This window comes from Tyto alba, unplaced genomic scaffold (assembly GCF_018691265.1).
Source record: "Tyto alba isolate M040663 unplaced genomic scaffold, T.alba_DEE_v4.0 Super-Scaffold_33, whole genome shotgun sequence".
In the NCBI taxonomy this organism is placed as follows: Eukaryota; Metazoa; Chordata; class Aves; order Strigiformes; family Tytonidae; genus Tyto; species Tyto alba.
This window is the reverse complement of record NW_024881308.1, coordinates 16,964,382-16,989,651: the sequence shown is the minus strand read 5'-3', so window position 1 is coordinate 16,989,651 and position 25,270 is coordinate 16,964,382. Positions and strand designations below refer to the sequence as shown.

The 25,270-nt window shown below is 57.0% G+C and overlaps 2 protein-coding genes across 14 annotated transcripts in view; one reads left to right on the top strand and one right to left on the bottom strand.

The window, feature by feature from the left end:
* Positions 1–7,942, bottom strand: part of TPX2 (TPX2 microtubule nucleation factor) — a 16,028-nt gene extending 8,086 nt beyond the window's left edge. The window contains exons 1-4 of one of the 6 annotated variants that reach the window (XM_042800958.1): positions 7,924–7,942; positions 762–912; positions 376–501; positions 39–159 (exon numbers count right to left, since the gene is read on the bottom strand). In XM_042800958.1, coding sequence (XP_042656892.1) covers positions 39–159; positions 376–501; positions 762–864 — 350 coding nt within the window. In that variant the 5' untranslated portion in view covers positions 865–912; positions 7,924–7,942. Of the gene's footprint in view, positions 1–38; positions 160–375; positions 502–761; positions 937–6,059; positions 6,460–7,513; positions 7,570–7,923 lie in introns of those variants that run through there. The other 5 variants (XM_042800956.1, XM_042800955.1, XM_042800957.1 and 2 more) reach the window with 5 other exon arrangements.
* BCL2L1 (BCL2 like 1) lies at positions 6,926–25,270 on the top strand. Of its 8 annotated transcripts, none has more exons than XM_032997891.2 (3): positions 6,926–7,109; positions 8,030–8,687; positions 24,715–25,270. In XM_032997891.2, exons 2-3 carry the CDS (start codon positions 8,133–8,135, stop codon positions 24,850–24,852), a joined length of 693 nt encoding a protein of 230 aa, XP_032853782.1. In that variant the 5' UTR covers positions 6,926–7,109; positions 8,030–8,132; the 3' UTR covers positions 24,853–25,270. The 8 variants fall into 8 exon arrangements, with proteins under 8 accessions (XP_032853782.1, XP_032853778.1, XP_032853779.1 ...); XM_032997887.2 differs by having other exon boundaries at positions 8,025–8,687; XM_032997888.2 differs by lacking the exon at positions 6,926–7,109 and adding an exon at positions 7,239–7,361 and having other exon boundaries at positions 8,025–8,687.

Genomic DNA, 25,270 nt, shown 5'->3' with positions numbered 1-25,270 from the left:
CCATCAATCTTCACACAAACTGAATAAAAGTATTTCACCTCTGAGAGGCCTCTGCAGGAGCAGCAGCTCTCCAGCTCGTCAGGGATCCAACAATATTCTGAGGAACCACGCTGGCCTGCACACTTTCTGCTTCACCGTCCTCTTCAGCATGGCTTTCACCTGAGAACAGTGACAAAGGTCAACTCATATATATATATACACACATATATACACACACACAGAGGCACAGAAGAATGGGAAAGTGAAACCACATGAGACCTTACTAGACAACAATATATGAAGATGGCCCCACAAAACCCAGACAGAGGCCTTTTCATTTTGCCAGTGAAAAGCACATAAAATTTATTTTCTCCCACCCATACCACATCAGCTTACTCATTGTTATTTCTTGTGATGTGACAGAAGACAGGATAATGTCAGGCTTTGAAAAAGCAGGGCTGTTCTGTGAGATCTTTGCCAGATTTTCTTCAGGAGGGACATTCTCCAGATTGGCTTTCTGGTCTGTAAGGAAAGAGAGACTTTCACTATACATACGTTAGGAATATTAAACAATACCTCAGAATCTTCTTATGATGTTAATAAAGCAATCTGTCAAGTTAGAGATGACAAAGTTTAAATGCAAAACCAAAAAACCCCATGCACAGTGAATGATGCAGTTAACAACATGGCTAAGCCACTGGCACAGAAGCCAAGCCCAAACCAAGCATCACACCAAGCCCTCAGCCAAAGAGAAAACAAAGCAAGGAGTTGATGCAGCTTACCAAACCAGGAGTCTGCATTGTGTACATCATCGTCGCTCAGAGTCGCAAAGTTGATGCAAGGGTTTGGGACGTCAAAGGAATAGCGAGATTCTGGGCGAGACATCTTCACCTTCACGCTGCCCCCGAGTCCTCCGCTTGCACCGCTATGGTCCTTTAGACAACAAGCATCGGTGACCTGTTACACCAAACCCAACGCAGGTGTCAGCTAAACTATTCTCCCCCTCTCTTCCTCCTCCCCCCTGTTTCTAGAGATGGGCGCTGGCACAGCCTTTGGTACATTTTCCTGTCGTGTAATTCACAGCCTTTGGCCAGAATGCTTCATAAGCAACGCAGGTTTTTTTTATTCTACTGTCGATTAAAAAAGCTAAGGGGATTTTACCACTGTGGACATTTGCAGGTTCAAAGCCATCAAGAAGAATCAAGTTCTTAAGGTTTTCTTTGTACCTGTAGGTGCTGGGATTGTGTTTTTCAAAAGGAAGCACAAAGTTTTTCCGGAGAGCGACTGATTTGCCCTTCCCTCCCTCACCATACACAGCAAAGCAGAGTCCTTACCCTTACCCGGGCACAGATTTATGAAGCAAGATGAGGTTGCCTCCAGAGCACTGCAAAGCACAGCCTTTCTCCCTCTGAGGGGCTACAACCAAGAACTAGCAACACAAACATGCTCTTCTATAGAGTAAATTGATTTTCAAAGCAACAAGAGAATTCTGTAGAGTATTGTTACTGGCCAAAAGCAGGAAGAAGGGCAGCGTAGGGCCCTTGCTGCATTCCATGGCACTACCCTGACACTGGCCAGGCTATAAACAAACCAAAGACTGTGACCATGTCACGAACAGTCCCTGCAGTTAATTAGTGGAGCACTGACAGCAGGAGGAGTCCCTGTGTCAACAGGTGATATTAAACTCAACCCAACAGGAATAAAGCCAGCAACAAAGTTATAAACCCTTAAACTGTAATAAAACCTTTTCGCAAAGGTGTTTTCATGCTTTCATGATGTCTCACACAGCTGCAAGGCAAAGCCCATGAGGATGTGTTATAAAACACTCCCGAAGGAAATCACCTGAACTTTGTTTTTATGAGTCCAATCAACTCTAAAGCAGCATATTCTTAATCCACAAAGTCTCAGACCTAAACCATCTGTCTAGGCAGACCACACATAGTTCAGCCCAGACAGTACGCTCCGTAAATAAGAAAATGTTCAAGAGCAAGTCACCAGCTCTCCCCCCTGAAGACGGCTGCGCCGAGAAGCCTTCAGTTCCCCAGCACAGAATTGCAATGGTTCAGGGGAACATGTCAGTAGTGAAGCATCAGCGACACGACCGTGAAGATGTCATGGTAGGACCCAAAGAAGGCAAACAGAAGAACTGGAGCCAAAACCAACTGTAACCGAGCTCAAGACACGGCAGGAATCGAATGCTTTCCTACCGCCCTTAATCAAGATAGAGTTTCTGTCAACACGATCCACTTTTTTAAAAATCAAATGCGTCATCTGCATTCTCCCCTCACCCTCCCCAGTCGGTCCATCGAGTTGAAGCTGCAGGCATCGTGTTTCACAGATACTTGTGTCCACTGCTATGCTGCTGCAGTTTCCAGCTTTTTACCGTGTAAAGTCCGTATCCTTTCACTTTGTCAGCAGCACCCTCATGACCGGCCTCACTGCCAACCCTCTCTCCACCTCCCTCCATTCCAGACAAAAAGCAAACAGTCATGAAAAAAAGGGAGCACATCAATGCCACAGTTTCATTCTTGCCAGAACCAGTGGGGAGGTAAAAGTTATTGTGACTGCACTCAAGAGGGTCTGTTTCAGTCAGATGAACTCACAACACCTGCTTTTCAAATCCCTACGTATCCTCCAAGCCCTGTGCAGAACTGGATTTGCTGTGAAGCAGCAGTTCACTGAAAGGCATCTTGCTCCTCCACCCGTCAACTCAGCTTGGGACTGAGCTCCCGTCAGTTAGGAGCATTACGGTGATTTATCACTGCAACATGCTCGCTGCAATGCTTCTGCAAGCAAAACAGGCTGGGCCAAGTACAGCCCACAGCCTGCGGCCCCAACCTTTGAGGCATTTTAAAACACCTGATGGTGATTTTGATGACAGAACCACCATTATCTCAGTCTTTTCTTTAAAGACAGGAGGCAAAATTCTTTCTCTCCACCGTGGCACTCTTCCACCAGAAGCAAGGCGCAAAAATTTCTTCTCATTAATAGGGATGTTACCTAATTAGCAGGCACTACGTGCATTCACCAGACCATGATTGCGGGCACACTGTAATCCTACATAACTACAGCGTGGATTTAAAGCGTAACCCTGCTCTCCCCCACATCCATCACCTCCTGTGTCGACACTGGTGCTCGCAGAGCTTCGCCACGAGCCAGCCAGGGAACCCTCACTCCCGTCCTGCAGGATCAACTTTCATCTGGTTCATAGAGAGCTGCTCACATCACCGCTGGTGCAAGAGAGAAGGATCCGGTCCTCTCCTTTCAAAAACAGCCCAAATTCCTTCAATAAAAGTGACTGCCCAACTAAAACCTTAATTCTCTTTCTAGGCCCGCTCCTGTCACTGACCTGAACGTGCCTCTCAGCCACAGCCCCATACAGAGCAGCACAACCGTATCCACAGGAGGAACAGACAGCAGGTTTCGCTGCACATCAGGTTTCTTTTGAGTAACTACACTTTGGCACGTTCCAGAAGAGTGCCTTGGCCAGGTTTAGATTAGTTAGCTTTGAAAAAGGATTAAGCTAAATTGGAACAAGCATTCCTATCCCAGAATAAGACTGATCCAACAGCAAGTGCAATAGGTATTTCAGAATAACTTCACACCTCACTCTAATCCAAATTAGCTTTAAAATTCTGACACGATTCCATCGCAGATGTGCTCAGATTCTTTTTCTCAATGCAGCTGTTAATTTATTGCCAAAAAACATTTAGCCTGGACAAGGCTGGAGAGGAGTAACTCCCAATAAGACCGATGCAGAAGAGGCCTAGCTGCAGTATGCAAAATTCGGCACTGGCCACATCCTAAGAGAGCACTTTGCAGTTCCGACCTAACCACAGGAGACTCTTCTTTTTAGAGCAGCAACCCAGCAGGGACTGATGGTTATCGGGCCATACAACAGCACCCACTGCCTGGGACAAAGGACCCTCCCAGCCGCACCTGCCTTTGTGTTAGAGAGAGGAAGCGGCTTCCCAAGACGAGAAATTAGAGGTCAGAAGGAAAGAGAATGGAGGAGTTTGGGGGAGCAGCAAGGCACAAACAGAAAGAGGGTGCAGAGAAGATCTGCTCTTTCTTGCCAGCTCACAATGTAGTTAGATAAGCCCCTGGTCAAGTTGAGACAACACCTTATCACTCAATACACCACTGGAGCTTCATAAGCTACAGCTGTTATTTACTCCAAATCCTAACAGGATCAGAAAGCAAGGAAACAAAAAAAAAGTACCAGATACACAAAAAGGATAGTCAGAGTTACATCAGCAGATAAATCCAAAGCCTGTTGATCCACATGCCTCAAAACCCAAGATATGCAATCAGGAATAAACCAGAGAAGCTCCCCCAAGGCTGAGGAAGCTGCAGGGCAACGTGTTGCAGTAATTCCAGTGCCTTCTGCTGGGCGTTCAACACCGACTGCTATTTAAACACAGGACACTGCACTAACGAGGCAACTTGTTTAATTCAGCCTGGCAGCTTCTTTATTGTCCTACAGTCCAAAGCTTTCCATCCCTTTTACAGGGATGATAATCCAGACAAAGTACCCAGATGCTTTTTGGCAAAATGTAAATTTAATGTAAAATTCAGTAAATTGGACTATTTCAAGGGGCTGGAAACCACCTCTCTCCAGGTACAGTCCTGTCACCACAGCCATGTCGGAAGCTATCCCACCGCAAAGCCACCATCTGAACTCCCTCAGCACAACGCCAGCAACCACTAAGAGTCATCCTTGCTGTCCCCTGAGCAGGGTTAAGTGAACACTTTTAACAAATTCCAGATCTCCAGCTTCTCCTTCCTGTCTGGTGCTCCTCACCCAATGCTCAGGCATGCTTTTCCACAGCACAGAGTCAACACTGAATTTATTATTCTGAGTACAGAACCGAGGCAGCGCTGCTGTTCCATCATATAATACTCAAATTGGGAGACAAAAGCCTTTAACTCCAGGCAGGCGAGAGCTCAGCACGCAGAGAGCTCCCCAAGCTGCCATCATGAGCCTGCAGCAAAAGGAGGAGAGGTGCTGGAGCAGCAGCTTCTCTCCCAAGCAGCCTTTGCTCTGCTGACAGCCCAGACCCACCTCCCTTCCAACAGCCCAAAATAAACAGCCTTGACATCCCATGCTCCATAAGTGAGATCCCTCAAGTTTTAGAGGACATGAAGATGGGACATTCTAAGAATAGGATGGGTCATTCTAAGAATGTTCAAGGAAAAGTAAATTATTTTTAGCCAGTATAACCTCAGTTTGTTGTTAGATTAAGTTGAAGCTCCTATAGTTTAAAAAAAGCCACCTTATAAAAATAGCTAACAAAACCTTTTCTATTACTTAAGACAGGTTTTGCCTGGTTTTCTTTCCTCCTTTCCCTAGGAAGGATTTGGTTTGAGAATAACATCATTTTTCTCAGCTTCAAAATTAAGATGCACGCATCAGGTTGTGATCGGTGAGTGTGAATGGTTGACACTGCAGTGGGCAGCGTGGTCCACGCTGGCATTAGCGCAGAGCTCTAGGTTGTATTTTATGGTGAAATAAATACATCGTTTCATCACGTCGGATGTCGTGGTGGTTTGAAGACTCGCAGCTCAACGCGCAGTTTTATTTGTACTCACGAAGCTGCTCCCCCGTCCTAAGGCTCATTTCAGCGCTTCCAAGGGAGGGAGCCCCCCGCCACGGCGGCTTCGCCCACCGCCGGCTGGTCCCAAGCTCCGGCTCCTTCAGCCCCACGGACACGAGGGGTTTGCAGTGACCCCGCGGGGATTTAGGCCCACGCCGCGGCGCGATCCCGCCCTCCAGTCACCGTAAAAGCGGCCCCGGACGCTTCCTGCCTCCGTTTTCCAGCCGCGCCCTCCGGCCTCGCAGTGCTGCGAGGAACCGGGGCCGCGTTACCGGGCGGTGGGCTCGGAGCGAGCCCAGGGCCCAGCCACGTCCCCCACAGCCGGAGAGACCCGGCCGGAGCCCGCGGGACGGCAGCGGCCCGGGCCGCCGCTACCGGACGGCGCCTACCAGGGAAGGGGGAGGAAAGACGATGACGAAGCCAACAGCAAGGAGGAACCAGCCGGTAACCGGTGCCCGGTAACCGCCGCCCGCTCGCACTCACCTCAGCACCACAGCCGCCCTGCGCGGCGTCTCCGCCCGCCGCCGTTAACGGATTTCAAACGGGACGGGTCGATCCGAACCAACCAATCAGCGCCTGGACCACGCCCTCGGGTGCGAGATGATTGGGCAGGCCGCCGGGAGGCCAGGAGAACCCGGATGAACAAACGCCGCCCCCACGCACGCGAGCGCTGCCCGCAAAGCCTGACGGGAAACATGGTTTCCAAGCGCGCAGCAACCCTCCCTCAGGACGCGACCGGCAAACTACAACTCCCATAACGCACTGCTCTGGGCCCGTCCGGCCAATCAGACGACGCGACGCTGTGTGCGTTGTTTGGGGGCGGCCTATCAGCTGCCGGTAGGCGGGACCCCCGAGCAGGGCCGGGCCAGGCGGTACCGGTAACAGCGGGAGGGAGCCCACCGGAGCCGGGGCTTCGTACCGCGGACTGTATGCTACCAGCTCCTCTGACTGGCCGGACGCTTTCCACCCGTTTTTACCGCCCAGCGCTCCCAGTAAGCGCAGCCAGCCTCCTTGCTGCCGGGGGGAAAGCGCCGGTTAAGCACCATCAGCTCACAGCCCTGCCGCACACTGTGGAGATACCACAAAGGAAAAATCAATTTTTTTTTTTTAAAAAAATCAGACGTTAAAGCGCGAATTACCGTGAGGGGACGTACCCCGCGGAGTCGGCGGCCCGCAGCCCCGGCGGGAGCCGACAGGGGGCGCCAGAGTCCCGCCCGCGGACGGGCACCGAGCGCTCTGCGCATGCGCCGCCCCCGCTCCCAACCGCCGCTCCCGCCTCGTCCGCCGCGCGCACGCGCGCCGCTCCCCGCCCAGCTGCGCGCCGCCCCTGCGCATGCGCGCCGCTCCTTCCAGCCCGCACCCCCCCACGCACCCTCCCGCACCCCCCCCCGGTGCGGCCCGGCAGCACGGCGGCCGCTGCGGAAGGAGCCCGGGGGCTGCTGAGCGTGGACCGAGGCCCGGCGGGGCTCCCGGCGACGCCGCCAGCGGGGCAGGGGGCGGGAAGGACCCGGGACCCTTCCACCGGCCGCTGAGGTGAGGGGCGGAGTGGGGCAGGCCGTGAGCGACGCGCGGCTCGGCCAACGGGAGAGCCCACCGCTAAACCCCCGCCCCCGCGGCGCTCTCCCGGCGGCTGATTGGCTGGCCGCTGAGAGGCGGTGCCGTGCCTGCCCCGCGCCCACCGCCCCGCCCCGCGCGGGTACGGTGGCCGGGCGGCCCTCCCGCCCGCCGCGCCACCGGCCCGGCCCCGGCGGCAGCGCTGCCAGCCGCACCGAGCGACCGGAATCCGTAAGAACGCAGGGCCGGGTGGTGGCAGCGGTCGCCCCGGTGACAAGGGCGAGGAATCGCCGGTTTTCGGCTTTTTATCACCTCGGCTTTCCGCTGCCGGTGGGCTGCGCCGCGGTTACCGTCGAACCGGGCCCCGCACGGGGCTTGCTTACCATCCCTCGGGCTGCGCCGCCCGCTTCGCTGCCGCCGGCCGCCGTTGGGCAACCCCGGCGGAGGGGGCGGGGGGGAAGCCGGGCCCTTTAACGGGCGGGGCGGGGGCGGGGCTGCCTCCGCCTCCGCGGCACTCCGGGACTGGCGGAGCGCGGCCGGGCCGGCCCGTAGCTCCGGCAGAACGAGAGCCGCCTCCGCCCTGGCCCGGCCCGCAGCCGGCCTGCCAGGCGGTGCCCGTACCCGGTGAGACCCCGCGGCTGGGGACCGGGGGGCTGCTCAGAGCCAACCCGGGGGGGGGGGGGGCCCCCTGCGGCTGGAGGTTGGGGGGAGGTGTTGCCGTCGGTTCCCTGCGCGGCTTCAATCCGGTGGCCCTGAGTCCCCGCATAAAGCTGCGGGATGATCTCGGTCTTACCGATGAGGTCTTGGGGGGGGGGGGGGCTCGGGGGCATGTAAAAGCTGTGGCGTTAACCGTTTCTTTGCCTCTCTCCTCCTCTGGTGTTTGTCTGTGCAAAGGTCAGATGTTCCCATCGGTCGTGAAGAGGAGCGGAGCTGGGACCTGCTAAGTGCTGATCTGCTTGTGCTCTGGACCATGGACTCATTGAGGGTGTCCCAGGTGTGAAAATGTCCAGCAGTAACCGGGAGTTAGTGATTGACTTTGTTTCCTACAAGCTCTCGCAGAAGGGATACAGCTGGAGTCAGCTGGAGGAGGAGGATGAGAACAGGACTGACTTTGCAGCAGAGGAGGCCGAGATGGACGGCGTCCTCAACGGGAGCCCCTCCTGGCACCCGCCCGCCAGCCACATAGTGAACGGAGCCGCCGTGCACCGGAGCAGCCTCGAAGTCCATGAAATCGTTCAAGCAGCCGATGTGAGGCAGGCGCTGAGAGAGGCGGGGAATGAGTTTGAGTTGAGGTACCGGCGGGCTTTCAGCGACCTCACCTCCCAGCTCCACATCACCCCCGGCACGGCGTATCAGAGCTTTGAGCAAGTAGTGAACGAACTCTTCCGCGACGGAGTGAACTGGGGTCGCATCGTGGCTTTCTTCTCCTTCGGAGGAGCCTTGTGTGTGGAGAGCGTTGACAAGGAGATGCGGGTATTGGTGAGACGCATTGTATCTTGGATGACCACGTACTTGACCGACCACCTAGATCCCTGGATCCAGGAGAATGGCGGATGGGTAAGAGCTCCTTGCCCCGGTGGGGGTGGCTGCCGGTGTCCTCCCTCGCTCCAGGCTGGCAGTGGTGCTGGTCAAACCGGTGCACAGCTCCCTGCAATGTTTATGCTAGCGCATGTCCTAGACCTTGCAGGGAGATAAAAGGGCCCGTGGCCTTTCCCTCTGTGCTCTGCCCCAAGAGGGTCGGTCCACTGTGATGACACAGGCAGTTTATGCTCAGGCGTGTCCTTCTCCATCCCTGTTTCTTCTCCTTCTCCCTGGATGTTACGTAAAAGACATATTTTTCCAAGAGCCTTTGGAAATCTAATGTCATCCAAGCTTGTTCTTCAAGCGGGAGCCCTCGCTCTCAGGCATGTTCTTGGTGTCATTTAACAGCAGGGAGTGGAGCTTCCTCCTCCCCGAGTGTGCAGTGCTCTGGCAGGCCGGCCTGCGGTCTGCCGGGTAACAGCTACTTCTTCATTCTGGAGACAGGACTTTGCCTTCTGCTGTGCTCACGGTGAAGTGAATCCCACAGCAGATCCTGGTGGGTGGGTGGGTGGGTGGGCTGCTGCGCCTGTCTGAGCTGGTGCGGTGGGAGCCAGGGCTGAGGTGGGGGCAACCTCTGCGCTGAGGAGCTGCTAAACCTGCAGCTGCTTTTTGCTTGGCAGGGAGCAATGCTCCCAGCTGCCCCAGCAGCAAACCCTGTACGCTTTCAGTGGTGAGGTATTAACATGAATAAGCATTTCTTCAGGAAGCATTCTTGAAATGCCGGGTCCGGCTGTGCCGTGCTGCCTGGGACTGCCGGCGGGAGGTATATGACCTACAGATGTCTGAGTTTTCTTTTTGCTTTGCATCTTAGTGATTCCCTGCTGGTGTAACCTTTACTGGTGCCCACTATAAAGAGTTCACGCAGTCATTTGTTAGCATCTAAACGGTGGGGAGTTGCCTTGCTGGGGAGCTAAGGCCTCTTTGAGCCCTGTTTGTCTCGTAGTCCATCAGCAGGCCCCTGCATCTCAAGAAAGGGGCAGGAACCTTTGAGCCCAGTGCTGTGCTCTGCACCCTCCTGACAGAGGAGAGGCCCAGGAGCCTCGCAGAGCTCCCCAGCTCCTCGCGCCTGGCTGGCGATGCTGGGGACCCCGAAGAAAGGGACCCCAGAGAAGATGGGGAGCTGGTGCACCCAGGGAGAGGGAGCGGTTCACCCAGGGTGCAGGAATCCCTGGAATGTGGCCGCCCTGGGGCACTGCCTGGGTGGGGCCGCTCAGGCAAAGGAGCTTGGTTTCGATTAATAACCCGGGATCTGCTGGCCATTTCATCAGGCTGTATCTGGCCCATTAGCTCTCTCATCCTGCAGATAACCCTGGCCAAATGCTGAGTTCCTTCCCCCTCCCTCTGGCTTTGGTTTTTAAAGCCACAGATTAGTCTTGGAATTGAGTGATCAAATTGAGGTTTCCAAGCTAGTGTGGCTGTTGCTGTTAGTGACGGATTGGGCTGTATCCTGGAGACCTAGGCGATAATGCAATCTGATTTTTTGTAAATGAACTCTCTGGGGGATTTAGATTAAATCACTGGTGGAAAATCACTGGTCCCTGCTTGCGGGGAATGAAATATCTCCTCCCTCTGTTCCCCACCCCCAGCCACCATGGTTAAGACTCTTCAATTTTTTTGTGTCTGTCTCTAAATTCATTGTTTGGAGCAAATATTTGTTCAACAGATTGCAGAAGGGTCAGGATTCCTCTCTATCTGACCCGCCCACCAGCTCTCGCTTTGAAGATCGCCGTTAGCCATGTTTCCTACCCAAGGGGAACAGCCTTGCTCTCGTCTTCTAACCTTGAACAGGGTTTCTAACTCCACCGCCTGGGCTGTGCCGGCAGCCGAAGGGGAGCTGCCGGGCAGGCTGGTAAAGGCCGTAGTGGGGCAGATCCACCCCACCAGCTACTAAAAAAAAAAAAGGGCTGTGCAGTGTGGCTGCTGCCAGCCTGTTGCAAACCCCAACCCAGTGCTTGTTTGGGGTTTCAGCTGTAGCTTCCCTGTGCGCTCAGGTTTCACCGCATCCCTTCTCAGGGGGGACAGCTTCTTGGGGGGAAGCAGCTGGCAGCGCAGGGGCCGTAAGAGCTCCCGAGTGCCTCATGCGTGGGGATGCTCTGCTTCGCTCTCGCACGACTCCAGCTGTGGGGAGAAAGCTGCTGGCCTGCTGCCAGCTCTCCCTGCAAGAGGAAAGTGCCACCCTGCACTTGCTGTGACAGAGCAGTCCCTCTCCTGCTGCCCTGTTTGCCCAGGGAGCCCGTTTGGTGCATCTGAGCTGTTAGAGCCCATCCCACGCAAACAAAGCTCTCCCGAGAGGTGCAGCAGGCAGGTCCAGGTGAGAGGGATGCAAGTTCTGGCAGGCCTGCTTGGCAGGGACCAGGTAGTTTGTGTTTTGGAGCACGGCAGCACTTCTCTTCCTGGAAAGCCCCTCTGAAAGAGGGAAGGAGCGTGGCTCCATCACAAGTGTTGCACAGCCTGGTTGTGTAGGAAGTTCTGTTTCATTCCCCACCAGTGGAACAAAAGCAAGTGTAGGATGGCTGTGGGGTGCAGGTTGCCTTTGGAGGGACCTGTTAAGGCTGCTGTCTGCTGGGCTGGAGCAGTTTTCTTGAGAAACCATTCTTTGAGGTGAAGGGGAAATGGTAAATCTTGCTACACAGTGTTAACACGGGTGTATTTTGTCACATTTACTGGCTCTGCCTTGGTTTGCCCTTCTCTCCGCAATGTGGCACTGAGAAAACAAACAAACAAGAAGAACCCAAGTGGGGGCATTTAATAACTAATCAGAAGAGAGCTGCTTCCTCAGTGAACCATCGAAACCAAAGAGGAGGCTTTCCTGGGACAGTTGCTTTGGCCAGGACCAGATTCCACGGGCTGTGAAGTTCAAACAGTGATCCCAGTGGGGATCAGGAGTTGGCAGGGAGTCGGGGAGAAATCTGGTGAGGGGCAAGCGCGGGGTGAGCAGGAAAGAGCCTGGCAGGCAGAAATGTACTGGCCGTGCTTAACCTGTTTGAGAAAGGAAAGTGAGCAGTAGTTCCTCCTGGCTGTGACCCTCCAGTGGATGACAGCTTTTCCTTCGAGGCTAAATCTGCGTTCAGAGTGGGATTTGAGGAGGGTGTTCTGTGGGGGCTTGGAGGCAGATCTGTGGACATGGAGGCAAGAGGTTTCCTGTTTGCGGGGTGTGTGGTGGGGACCAGCACGAAGGGGCTGTGTCAGGCCAGGACTGAAAGCATCTTTGTCACCAGTCTGACGCATCCGAATCCTGAGAGATTGGGCTCAGCTGATGGAGGATGGACTGTGTCCCATGGTGGTTCTGCGTGTCCCAGGCTCTCAGCTGGCCCCGGCCACGTGGGGCTTGGTGTGCCGGGACGTACGTGTTGTGTTGCTCTGCGGTGGACTGGAAGCTTGTGGTTCTGTTTGGGGAAAACCCTTAAAAGATGTCAATATAGCAAACTCATTTTCTATCTCTTTAATTTTTTTTCTTGAATGATAGGAAATGACTCAGCCTGTGTCATATGACAGAATGCAGCTGGGATTTCGTCCTGTGCTCGTGCTCCAGCCTTCTCAATGGTTTCAGGTTGAGAGCTAGACTTTGATTCTCAGCTCTTCAGAAATGCTTTTTAGCCTTGTGCCATTGACCAGGTATCCCACGCAAGCCTTCCCCGCAACCACCACATTATCTAGCTGATCCCGGGTGCCCCAGGATCCTCGTGCTTTCTTAGGTGTTTGGGCAGTGTGAGATAAGTGCAAGGTTGAATTCTGCTGCTGTTGTGCCCCGAGGAGCGCCGTGCTAGGGGCGCACAGCACGCGTGGAAGAGGCACAGCCGTGCGTCGCACCGTGTGGGGAACGCGGCTCCCTCTGGGGTGAGCGCTCTTTGCCAGAGCTCTGCCATTTTGAGTGGTGACACGTTGGGGTTTGGGGGTGCCCCGGTGCTGCTGATCCCACTGGAGATCACAGCCGTCGGTTTCACTCGCTGGCCAACAGGCAGCAGAGCTGGCCGGAGGAGGCGACTGTGGATAGCCAAGGCCACACTTCACTGTCTTAGAGATGAATCCCAGTCAGTGATCTGCAAAGCTCAGCTGGGCTATCGCTTTCCACTCTGTCCTCTGTAATTATTTTACAGTCTGGATCCCTCACAGCTGAGATGATGCCCCCATTGTCATCATCTGCTTTCCTGCCAGCTGAGTCCCCTCGTGTCCCTTCGCATACCGGGTGTTCTTCCCTGGCCGTGGGAACTGCCTGCCTGTCGCTGCCGCAGGGTCTTGGCTCGGGCTGTCCTGCCTGGCGTGGCTGGCCCAGGTAGCTGTATCCTCGCTGGCGGCTGGAGAACTGGGCTCAGCGTGCAGATCTCTGGCAGCTTCTCACCCTGCCTGCGACCTGGGAGGCTTTTCTGCACTGCTCTCCAGGAAATGCCATTGGAATGACTTCCACTGCAGCTTCCTGCCCGGCCCGCAGCAGCATTCCTGCCGCTAGACCCAGAACGATGCAGAGGCGAGTTTTCAGAGCTTTGCTCTTCGCCCCGTTTACTCAGTCCTCCTTCTTTGGGGCCCTGCCTGTTTTCCTTGCTGCCTCTCGGTGTGCTGTGCAGTGCAGTTTGATTACGTTCCTTAGATCTGTGATTAGAGCAGGCGCCTGGAAGGCAGAGCTGCTGCCCATCGCTGGCTGGGGCTCAGAGCAGCCCACTTAACCCCGTGGTCTTTCAGCAAAAGGGATAGCGTTTCTTTCCCTCTCAGGGGAGCCACTGGGAACTCAGATTCTTAAAGCACTCTGAGGTTCTTTAATCCAAAGAATGGAGTCTCATTTAGGAGAAAGAAAAAAAAAAAAAAAAAAAACCCAAACTGTGAAATAATTAACAAACTGTTTCTTGCTGCTTTGTGTTCACAGCTGCTCTCAGCAATGTCAGTCTTCCTGATCATCCTGCTGCTCTCTGTAACTGGAGCTGGGTCCCCCTGAGCGCTGCCCGGGGTCTCTCCCCATTTTAGCAGCAAAGGTGTGTCCCACCGCAGGGCAGGGGTGGGAGGGAGCATTGTGCTCTTTTTTCCCTGTGGAAGCTGGAGCTTTCTGTACGTGTCTGGATGCTGCACCTGATTTCCGTGGAGCTCCTGTGCAGTTGGTGTACGTGGTTTACCCCCGGGAGCAGCGATACGCCTGCACCGGGCACAGGCTGAACGGTGGCGTGCTGCTTCGAGGCCTTTGCTTAAGCTTCTCTCCTTTGATTTTTACCAAGCTGCTGACGGCTGTAAGCACGGTCCCATCTTGGCATTACAAGGAGTATTTCTCTAGCAGCTCTTTCCTCACTAGCTGTAAACCCGGAGTATTCCCAGGAGGAGCTGGGGGAAGGGACGGATATCAGTTGTAGGAGTGTTGCAGACCTGCTGAACCAAGAGGCGAGGGATTAATGGTGCCTTCTGCTGTGGGAGCAAAAAGGGGCCGGGGGCGGCCGCTCTGCTGACCCCGATGGCAATCAGGATGTTGACCTACCTGCTGGCTGATTCAGTGCCAAGGTACGGGGTGGTTCTGCCATTGTGTGGCAGGAGAGCAGCGACGCTCTCCTCCTCCACCCTCCCGAGAAGGATGTTACCCTTAAACTCTATTGTTCTGAGCAACCAAAGATTAACGCACGTAACGAAGGCATGAAAGGGAAGCGGTGTCCCTCTGTGCCAGGGCACTCCTTCATTTGCTGCCCTGTCCTTGGACAGGGAAACCGTTCCTCCTCCCTGCTCCCCACCTGGAAGGATGTGCAGAGGAGTGTTGGGTGCAAGATAGCTCCGAAGTCCTGCTTCTAATTGTCCTTGGGATGCCAAGGGCTTAAATTAGAGGATGTGCTTTCTAGAGGCGTGCAAGAGCTTTCCCCACGGTGCCCCCGTGGAGGGGGACCCGAGGGCTTTGCTGGGTGCACCGGGGCAGCTTTGGGGCGTGGGCTGGCCCTCGCCACGTTCGGGTGGGGAGAAGGGTTACTCTTTGCCACAGAAGCAGAACAGCCCGGCGGAGCGAGGGGACGGAGGGCTGCTGGGGGGCAGAGCCGTTAGCAGATGGCTCCAGCTGGGCTTACCGGGGCGCAGGTGTGGGTTTCGGGAGGCAGCCTTTTAAGAGAGATGTCAGTTTTGAACCCAGGAGGCTTGAGGGGCTGAGCCGTGGCTGCCACGGCTTGCATGCTGGGGAGCTGTGACCTAGTTGTGCTGTAGAAATGCTCGTTTTATTTTTTTTTTTTTATTATTTTTAGGTATTTTGCTTATTTTATCTTCATGTTTAATTTAGTTAGCAAAAAAAAAGGAAGAAGAAGAAAAATCCGAGGGCTGAGCAGTGCTGTGAAGGACTGAAGGACTGCCTGCAGGCGGGAGCGCCCGCTGCTGCAGCTCCTCCATGCAGCCAGCATCTCTCCAGCCGCCCATGTCTTCTCTCGGACACGTGCGCACGTGTACCAGCCCAGTGCTGTCTCTCAGGATCTCTTTAATGGGAAACCCAGTGCACTCAGCGCTGCTGCCTGCCTCCAGGGTGGCGAGGGAGGGAGGAGTGGGATTCGGAGCGTTAAGCAGAGAGGCTCCTGCGGCCACGGGGTCTGTTTGAACGTTGTGCTGTAACTGGTCTGCCTTCCCTCTGCTACTGGGAGCAGGGAGCTGGGTGAGCGGGGTGTTTCAGGAGGTTTTGGGCTGGTTGCTCTCTCAACCACCGCTTGCCCCTGTATTTACACAGCGTGCCCAAGGAAGGGTAATAGGCTGTATCAAAAAAAAAAAAAGGGAAGTTTCAGGGGTCTGTGCAATTCCCTTGGGAAGAGCTGCTTGAATTTATTGCATTATCCTCCTTCCTGCTCAAGCTTGTGTTTCAGCTGTGTCTGCAGACGTAGCTTCTGATTTAAGTAGATCCAATTAGTAGCTAGCTTCTGGCATCAGTCTCCTGCTCGGGGAGATGAGCCCTGGAGATGAGGAGCCTCCAGTGGGAGCGGGGCCAGGCTCAGCTTTTCTGCCCCTGCTCCTGACCTAGGATGGACCTGGAGCTCCCCAGCTTGCAGCCCCTGTCCTGAGCTTAGAGGGAAACAGAGGCAGGTGTCCTGTGCTCCACCTGGCCAAGAACAAAGAGCAGGCAGGTTCTCCCCTGCCTGTACCACTGCCAGGCAGGTGCTCTTAAGACTGAAATCAAATACTCCAAAACGTGACAGTTTGGCAGCAGGCAGGGCTTTGAGCAGGAGCTGCTCATGCCGGGAGGTGTGCGGGGGGCTGATGGGCAGAGCTGTGCAGGGGCCTGTCTGCACCCGAGGCGAGGGAGCTGCTGGAGCTGGCTGCTTCCTGAAGGAGCATGAAAGGGTTTTATTCTCTGTTGGAGGGTGAAGGGCTCTTTGGGAAGCTTGGAGAAGAGGCCTGGGCTGGCATGGAGCTGGTTTGGAGGCAGCTAAGGCCACGCTCAGGTGGAGCGGGACAACTGACTGCATCACTTCATTAGTTCTCCAAACGATATTAGTCCCATCTGCACATCTCTCTGGTTGCGTGGGGGGTTTGGTAGCAGGGGAGAGGGCTACCGTGGTGGTCCCCTGTGAGAAGCTTCTCGAAGCTCCCCTGGCTCCAAGTTGGATCCACCTCTGGCCAAGACTGAGCCAGTTAGAGACCAGTGGCTGTGCCTCTGCGATAACGTATTTAAGAAGGGGAACCTGAGAGGAGGAGTTGGAGAAAGACACCTATGCAAACACGCAGGTCGGTGGAAGAAAGGAGGAGGAAGGGGGAGAGGTGTGCTGGAGCAGAGCCCCCCTGTATTCCATGGTGGGAGGGCAGGACCACTCCCCCTACCACCCATGCAGATCTGTGGTGGAACAGAGGCTGACCCAAAGCCTGCGGAGGAGCCCACACCAGGACAGACGTCTGCAAGCCAGGACTCTGAGGGGAGAAGCCCCCGCTGTTGTAGTTCAGTGCTGGGAGGACTGTAACACGCAGCCGTGTCCCCGTGGGGAGGACTCACTGTGGAGACGGTTCCTGAAGAACTGTCTGCAGTGAGAGGGGAGCCACATGGAGCAGGGGAGGGGTGCGAGGAGTGCCCCCCACCCCTGAGGAGGAAGGAGCAGAGGGACTGACTGCACCCCCCGTTTCCCTGCCCCCTGCACCACTGCGGGGCAGGAGGTGGAGAGATCGGGAACAAAACCGAGCCTGGGAAGAGGGGAGTGGTGGGAGAGATGTTTTTAAGATGCTCTCCCACTGTCCCACTCTGCTAATTGTTGTTGTCCTTAGTGGTTGAATTAAAGTGATGTTCTTTCTTCCTTCCCTAACAAGCCTATCTTTTGCCCATAACAGCAATGGGTGTCACCCCTCCCTGTCCTTGTCTCATTCCGGAGCATTTTACTTTATATTTTCCTTCCCATTTCTGAGGGGGAAGAGGGGAGTGAATGGGTGTGTGGTGCTCACCTGCCCCCTGGGCTCAAACCCTGACACTGGTTTTTGCTGTCGTTGAGGCTGGGGACGCTACAAGCATCGCTGTGGCAGTACGTGACATTACTCTGTGTGTGTAACTCATGGCGAGCTGGCTCAGGGAGGTGGGAGCTGGGCGTGGATGTGGCCCCGGGTAGTGTCTGGGTGACATATGACTTGTGTATGGAGAAAATGAGGCGTTGCTACCTGTAAATGAGCCTTCATAGCAGTGTTGCAAGCGCTTCCATCCTGTAATGGTATGGCTCACCAGTGTATTAAACTTGCCGAAGAGCTAATATCTTTTATTAGAGCGACTGACCTCATTTAGAAGCTTCCAGTGCACCAGCCAGTGATTATTTCATGCAACAACACGTATGGAGGAGCCCAGGGCAGAGCACAAAGTCTCCTTCTCGTGCTGCACCGCACGCTCTCGCGTTTGCTGCATCAGCTGCCCGCTGTGCTTCCTGCCTTCAAGTCAGCAAGGATTTTGCTAAAAGGGACTTCGTGGCCTGAATCATTTGAGATTTCATGTGGACTAACAGGAAGTGAAAACAGAATGAGCACATCTTCCTCCTCTTCCTGCACCTCCACCCTTTCCCCTTTTTCATTCAAGTGGCATGTAAGAATTACAGCAGCTTTGTGAGGTGCTGGGGCTGAAGTGGGAAGGGGTGAGGCTTGGCCGGCGCTCCTCGGGGATGCTGGAGGACGAGTGGCTTGAGGTGGGAGAACCGGGTGCCCCTTCCCTGGGACCCAGCTCCCTGGGGACCATCCCTGCACCCAGCCTGGCTCCCTCGGGCTCCGGTAATGCCACCGTTCCCTGCAGGATGGGTTTGGGGTAAGGCTCCTGGTGCGGTCGAGAGCCTTCGGCATCGCAGGACTCAGCCCCTGGGTAGGAGGGAACGTGGCCCTGCAGCCGGGCACACGTGAGCATGGCACGTCTCCTCGGCGCAGGTTTCCCCACAATTACACAAGGGCACAATTGCACAGGAGCGGTGACGTCTGGGGAAAAAGCAATGACAAGGTGAAAACTGGGCTTCGCTCCCTGGGTGCGGGGGACCCTGCCGAGGCGCTTGTCCGGTGCAGCGAGCTGGCTGCACCACTCGGGCTCCCCAGCACCACGGGCAGCACATAACCGTGAAATTAAAGCAGGAGTCTTCCCCTGCCCCCCGAGCGTGCCCCTCGCACAAAGGCAGGCAGGCTGCTCTGCCTGCCGGGGCTCAGACACCATCTGTCCGGTGGGGAGAAGCATCAGAGAGACCGTCTTTCCTCGGACTATTCCACTTAATGCCCTTTGGAAAACAATCCCATTCCCAGCAGGTGCTAATCTTTTGAGTGGATCCGGCTCAGCCAATGTGTTCTTCGCTGTGCCTTTGTACCGGAGCCTTGTTGCCTGCCAGCCGGCCCGCTGCCCAGCGCGCCCAACGCCGGCCGGGGCTCCCGCATCTCCAGGAGCCCTCAGCCCGGTTCCTTCTGGGAAAAACACTGATGAAAGATGGGTGCAAGTAGATTAGTCATTTGTACCGTCTCCTGCTTTAATACACATGAGTGTTTCGGCAGATTTCTGGAACGGAGAGCACAATTCCCTGCTCTCCATCTCATGCTGTGCACAGCAGTCTCCCGGGGCAGGGATGGGGGGTTCCAAGCTGTCACCGTAGCCCCTTTCATGTATTTGGAAAATGCTGAAATTGTGCTGAATGGTGTGGGGTTATTGCAGGTTCCCTGGAGCTGGTGATGAAACCAGTTTGACAGGAGGCTGCCGCGGCAAGGATTAGGGCTGGAATGTGCTAGTGAGGGTTTGTTTCTGGTTAGAAAAGAGCTGGCTCTGCCCTCACTCGACTGAAGCCCTGCAGGTTGTTGAGCTGAGGCCCCAGGGACAGCTTCCCCAAGGCCTCTGGGAGAGCCAGGCAAGGATGTGCTGATTTAATTAACCCTTCTGAGTTTACGGCTGCATCCCTCCCAGTCGCAGGTTTCTCTGAATGCGGAACCCTGGAGCTCAGCCCCGGAGCAGGACCCCAGTACCGGCCAGCAGCACCCCAGCACCAGCACCTGATCCCAGGGCAGGCCGTGGGGGCCGGTGACATTCCCTGCCATTGTCATGGAGATCACCAGCTGCTTCCCTGGAGGTCACCATTTGCATAACAGTTAGAGCTGGGTCTCTGGAGCGTTTGCACCTGCGAGTGTGCTGTCCCCAGAGCCCCTTCCCCTCCCCGCGTCCCCAGAGCCCCGTCCCCACCCCATCCCAGGCCTGCCGGGGGTGCTGCTGGGGACCAGAGGGGTGAAGCTGGGGAGATGGAGAAGCTCTGGGACCTCTGCCTTGGGTGGCAGGCTTCCTTGGCGTGACGTTGGCCTCCAGTCCCGATACTGCAGGCAGCGCTGTGTGACCGGCGCAGGCACGCTCGCTCTCCCTGCTGCCCTCCTTTGGGGCCTGGGCTTCGGCCAGGACTGGGGGCCACACGGGGATGTCTGGGGGAGCAGAGCAGAGGGAGGACCTTCGGGATGTCTCTTCCACTTCCACTGCACGGAGGGACACACCAAGCTCTGTTTACAGGATCCTAGCAGCAGCCTTTGGGAATACCGATGTTTTCTTTTTTTTCTGAAAGATCTCAGCTGCCTTCTCCCTACTGTGCTTCACCTCCAGGTTCACATATGCCAGTCCCATGTGGTGAGCTGGCAGCCCGAAGGGGCTCTGGGAGCAGGTTGCTGTCGATGCAGGGCTTTGTTGTGGTCTGTGCTGAGCTGCTGCATTTCTTTTTCCGTGCTTGTCTGGCTGCTCAGCACAAAACTGTTCCCAGCATCTCATTAACAAATGTCTGTCTGTCCGAATGACTCCACTCATGGCCAGCGTTTGGTGTTAGACCTCTTAGCGGTAACACAGCTGTAGTTATGGTGAAGGTATAACAGAAACAGCCTTGTTTTCAAGTGAAACATTGCCTCATGACAAGAATGCCGGGATTGGGAGTCAGATGCTGTGGCTCACACTGCTGGCTTGTACGCAACTCTGGGCGAAGCACGTAACCTCTCCACACCTCTGCTGATCTGTCTGGGAACAATGCTGACTTACCCCGCAGGAGGTTTTGGAGAAGCAACTAATTCTTTGTAAAACACATTAAGATCCTTGGGCGGGAAAGGCGCTTTTACGTGCTGAGCTGGTTGCTGTGGGTGTCCGTCTCAAAGACAGGCTGGCTGGGTGTCGGGGGCGTGGGGGAGCTCTGGGGCTCCTGCTGGAGTCGGAGGCTCTGTGCTGCAGTCAGGCAGAATGCCACTGGTTCACCGTGAACAGTCCTGGTAGAGCCCAGCTCTTCGCTCCTGGTTTTCAGAACATCGTGCTGGTGCCTCGGTGACCTCCATAGCCTTCACCTCCCCGTGCAAGGGGAGCTTTCAGCACCCAAACTCTGCCCTCCCCAGCAGCTGCCACCCTCCCCTTTCCTCTCTACCCCTGACTCACAAGAGACCAGATGGGGGATTCGCTGCCCACATCTGCTTCCTTCACCTGCCCTCATGGCCCGGTGTCGCTTACTGAACCCTCTTCCCCCAAGCATTAGGGCTTATCTTGAAAGAGGAACCCAGTCTGTGCCGCTCGCCGTGAATGGGATCCAGCAAGGGCTCTCCCTCCCGCTCGGCCGGGGGAGCTGCTTGGGCAGCGCTGGTGAATGAAACCAGCTGAACCTCCGGGGGTGGGTACCAGCGACAGGCTGAAACTTCGGGTGTTCCCCTTCCCTTTTCCAGGCCAGGCTGTAAACGCTGTCTCGGCCAGACTGCCTGCTTGGTTAATCTGCTCTCCCACTCGAGACAGAGGTCAGACCTACTCCTCTTTTCTCTCTGCCACAGTGTCCAGTGTTGTCACTGGGCGGTGTTTAAGCGGCTGCTGCCCTTTGGGGCACTGCAGAACCTCCCTGCCCCAGCTCTGCGGGCTGGTGGGCACTGGTGGAGTCTGGATCTCCGGGTCCTCCGCCTCCTGCAAGCAGCAACGTGCAGCTGGAGGGAAGCTCCCCCCACGCAGCCCCCAGCAAGTGCTGGTTCGGGCTCCAGCAAGAGAAACGTCGTGTCCTTCCCCAGCTCTGGGGGAGGAGCAGCGAAGCCGGGGGATTGCCTTTTGCATAGGCATGACCCCTCACTGCTTCCTCATCGCCTGCCCCAGAGCATCCTCCTCTTAGACGTGTGTCCGTCACCCAGGGTGGGGAAGGGGATGTGACGGATTTTTGGCAGTGGAACAGCTTGTCCTCCCCGGGGTGGAAGAGGCCCACGGGCACGTGGAGAGGGCGGTTGAGACACTGACGTGCTGTTGCTACCACAGTCCTTGTGATCGACTGAGGAATTCCAAATATTTCCTCTCAGATAAAGGTGACTGGGGGAGGCCAGAAATATCTGGACGTGTCTGGACAAGCCTGAGATCCCAAACACCAGGCCAGAGAGGTCAGAATCGGTACTGGGAGTGCTGGGCTTCAGGTGCAGAGCGGCCGAAGCCCGGGATGGTGTGGGAATGGAGCAAGCTGCCTTTCCCTAACCTTCAACCCTCCCCCAGGACCAGGAGGGAGGATGCTCCTGCCTGTTTTCCCACTCCCCCTGGTCTGGGATCGCCATTCCCAGGGGACACATCTGGGATTGCAGTTGTGCAGGGGCTGAGCTATCGCTGTTCCTGGGGATGGCCTCCCCGAGGAAGGCCAAGGTGCTCGCCTCCCGCATCCCCTGCAGCCCCCGGCTGCGTCTCCAGCAGCTGCTGCTCCATTCCCGGGGGAAGGAGAGGGGCTCACGTCCCCTCCCTGCCCACGCAGGGCTCTTGTCGTGCTCTTCTCCGTCTGTAGCACCCGATAGCTCTCGCTTCACCGCATGCCATTTATCTCTTGTTCAGCAAACACTTCCTTTTCTTAGAAGTAAGAGCTTCAAAACAGGCTTCTTGGAACTGCCTTTCCCCAATCTCGGCAGCACATGCCATGGAGAAGGCAGCGCGGAGGCTTGGCTTCCAGCCCTCCCCAGCTCCCTGCCCAGGCTGGGGGGGGCCCTGTCCTGGTGCCCTCCCCTCTCTGCATGGCCCCTTCCACCTCTGCAGCCTTCCTGGGGATGGTGGGGACGTCCCCTCCCATGGGTCAGGAGGAGCCTGCCGAGACGTGTGGGGCTCTCGGTGAGGCCTTACTGAATCCCCCAGCAAAGTGACTTTTTCTGGGGAATAACATCAGGAGGGCGCAGGCTCCTTCCTCCCACAGCGTCGGGTGCTGTGAGTGCGTGGCTGGGACGTGTGTCTGAGGGAAGAACCTTCCCCGGGGGGGCGAGGGCCCTGCTGCGGAGGGATGTTGTGGGGATGTTGGAAACACTCCACAGCTGGTGGTTTTGGTGCCTCCTGCCCCGGTGCTCCTGCACCCTCCATCCCCGCCAGCCTGCTCTCGTTTTTTTTGCTGCCACTCGCCACGCTCTGTCACCGCTCCGCTGCTCATCACCACCTATCAGCAGCGGGATTTCCTGTGCCGTAATTAAAAATATCCCCTCCTTGTGGTTTGAGCTCTCCTGCAGCACGTCGCTGGCTGCTCCCGTGGCCGTCACCCTGGGCGGGCAGAGGGGCTGGCAGCGGGCGGCAGCTCTCACCTTCCTCCCTGGGCGGCACCGGCGTGTGAGCCGCCGCCGTGCCCATCCCTGCGGGGCCGGGATGGATGCAAATCCTCCACCTCGGCCGAGCCCATGCCAGCTGGCAGGGCCGGTGGGAAGCAGGCTGCCTTCTGCCGCTCCGTGTAGTCGGCGAGAGTCACGGGCACGGTTCTCACATCCCTGAAGAAGGCTCCGAGTGAGGCAACAGCAGCGACGTGCCCCGAGGTGAGTTAGCAAAGTCGCTGTTGTCCCAGCGCCCTGCCCTGCCAGGGCTGCTGATGCCTCCGAGGGGGCGCGGAAGGCAGCCGGGGGGCAGGGGGGGGTTGTGAGATGCTGGAGATGGTCTTTGGTGGAAGAGCGTTGGTGGGGCAGAGGTGGGTGCTGAGGTGCACAGCTCACCCGGGTGGTTGTTCGGGCACCTGGGCCCTGTGGGAGGGAGGCCTGGTGGCCGAGGAGGGGGACGCAGCGCGGCTCCCTGGGAGCGAGCGTGCGTGTGTGTTGCACGCCTTGCTCTGAAAAGCTGTGCGAGGGTCCCTCGTGTGTGGGGGGGGGGCAAGGTGAGGAGGTAGCCCCAGCGCAGCCACAGCTTGCAGGGTGGTTTTGGGGAGCTGGGGGCCTGGCACCGAGTTTCTGTGAGTGATGGAGAGGCACCTGCCTCAAGAGCCTCTCGATCCCAGCCGGGATCCGGGCACCAAACCCCCGCCCCTGCAGATCCTGTGCCAGCGGTTGCGGCTCATCACAGGCTGTGCGCGGGCAGGGGAGGCAGCTTGCAGGCAGAGCTGCCAGCCCCGGGCAGGGGGGGATGCTGCCCCTGCCTCCAGGGAGGCCGCGTTGAGGCGTGACACAAGCACGGCGTCAGCCGGGCTTATCTCTCCTTTCCCAGAGCAGCCGGGTTACTGGAACTGCATTTACTTATCAGGGAACAGGGGGACCTTGGCGGGAAGATGGGCTCGAGGTGCGACAGCGGCGAGCCCCTGCTGACGCCGAGCTGCTGGCGATCCCTGAGCCTGGAGCTCACAGCTCCAGCTCCCTCCAGCCCTGGTGCTCCTGCTCGGCTCTGATAAACCTGGGAGCTGCTGGGGTGTAAAGTCCCCTGTTTCGCTTAGCCTGCCCGCAGACCCGAGCAGCTAGCCTCATGGTGGCCCCGGGGGTGCAGGAGGGGTGGCATCGTGCCGTGGGGGTGCTGCCCAGGTGCAGGGGCCAGACGCGCTCTCTCTGAGAGCCTGTTTTGGGGAGCAGTTCAGCTCTGGTGGTTTCTCTCTCTGCCCTCCATCACCCCCCGTCCAGGCCAGGGCCATCTGTCCCCAGCCCTGTCGCACACCTCCCTCGGAGGGAGAGGGGCTGTGGCAGTTTGCTGCGCAGGGGCTCTGTTGAAATCTGCCCGGCTCTTGCTGATGAAGGACTGGAGGTGGCCAGCTGGGACGAGCCAGGCCGGAGTGACTGCATTCCTGGCCAGGCCTCCTGCTTGGCCCGCTCTCCCGAAGCCCGGGGGGGAAGGCAGGAGTTCCACGACTCCACTCGGGGAGCGTCTGCCTTCGCCACGGGAATTCATGAAATCCAGATCGTGCTGCAAAGCGACCTGCGGTGCCCGGGACGCGGGAGTGCTTCTCCTGGGTGAGGGAGGTGGGACGCGCAAGCGGCGGGGGGGATGTGCAGCGTGGGCTCCTGCTGCTGCTCCCCCAGGCCTCGGCCGTGGAATCAAGCCCGGCGTTTTCCTGCTGCAATGATTTCTATCACACTTTGATGCTAATTTTAGAGAGCCTAGAGCACGTGACGCATCTCCTGCCCTGCCCGCGTGGTATTCTCCTCGCAAATCCTTTCTGGCATCCACTTCTCTCATGACTGGTCCTGTGCTTCCCCCATCGCCCTCTGTGCGTGATTCAGAGCGAGGAAGCACAAGGCATCTGTCATCCACCCGGTCCCCAGCACCGCTTCCCTGCCGCCGGGAGCCCGGCAGCCTTCCTGCCCCTTCCCACCCAGGAGGAAGGAGCCCCGGCAAGCGGCAGAGATGGGCCCCGCTCCGCTCCCACCCCCTCCGCTCACCGCTCCTCTCTCCCCACAGGAGCGGTTTGTGGACCTCTACGGGAACGATGCTGCTGCCGAGGTGAGGAAGGGCCAGGAGACCTTCAACAAATGGCTCCTGACCGGGGCGACGGTGGCAGGAGTGCTTCTGCTGGGATCCCTGCTGAGCCGCAAGTGACCCGCCGCCGAGTTCCGCCCCCCCCCCCCCCCCCGTCGCCAGGACGGCTGCGCCTTCACCGCCACATCCACTACACTCCGCTCCCCAGCGCCGGCACCGGTGCGGGGGCCGTGCCCGGGGGGGGGGTAGGGGGGCAGCCCCTCCGCCTCCCAGCCGAGCCTCCCGCTCCACGGAGCTTTCTCCCTCGTGCCGCCAGCTCCTTTTATTGTAGCCTGTCTTATTTACCGTTCCGTTGTGTTTTAAAGGCGCTGAGACCAATGCAGCACTTCAGCCGACAGCTCCCAGCGCTGGGGGGATCCAGGCAGCTGGGGGCTTGGGGGGGGGGGGGGGGGTTGGGGAAAGTACTGGCTAGAAGGTGTCCCAGCACTGCAGGGTCCTCTACATCACTTTGAAGAGAATAAACAGACTTATTTTTGCA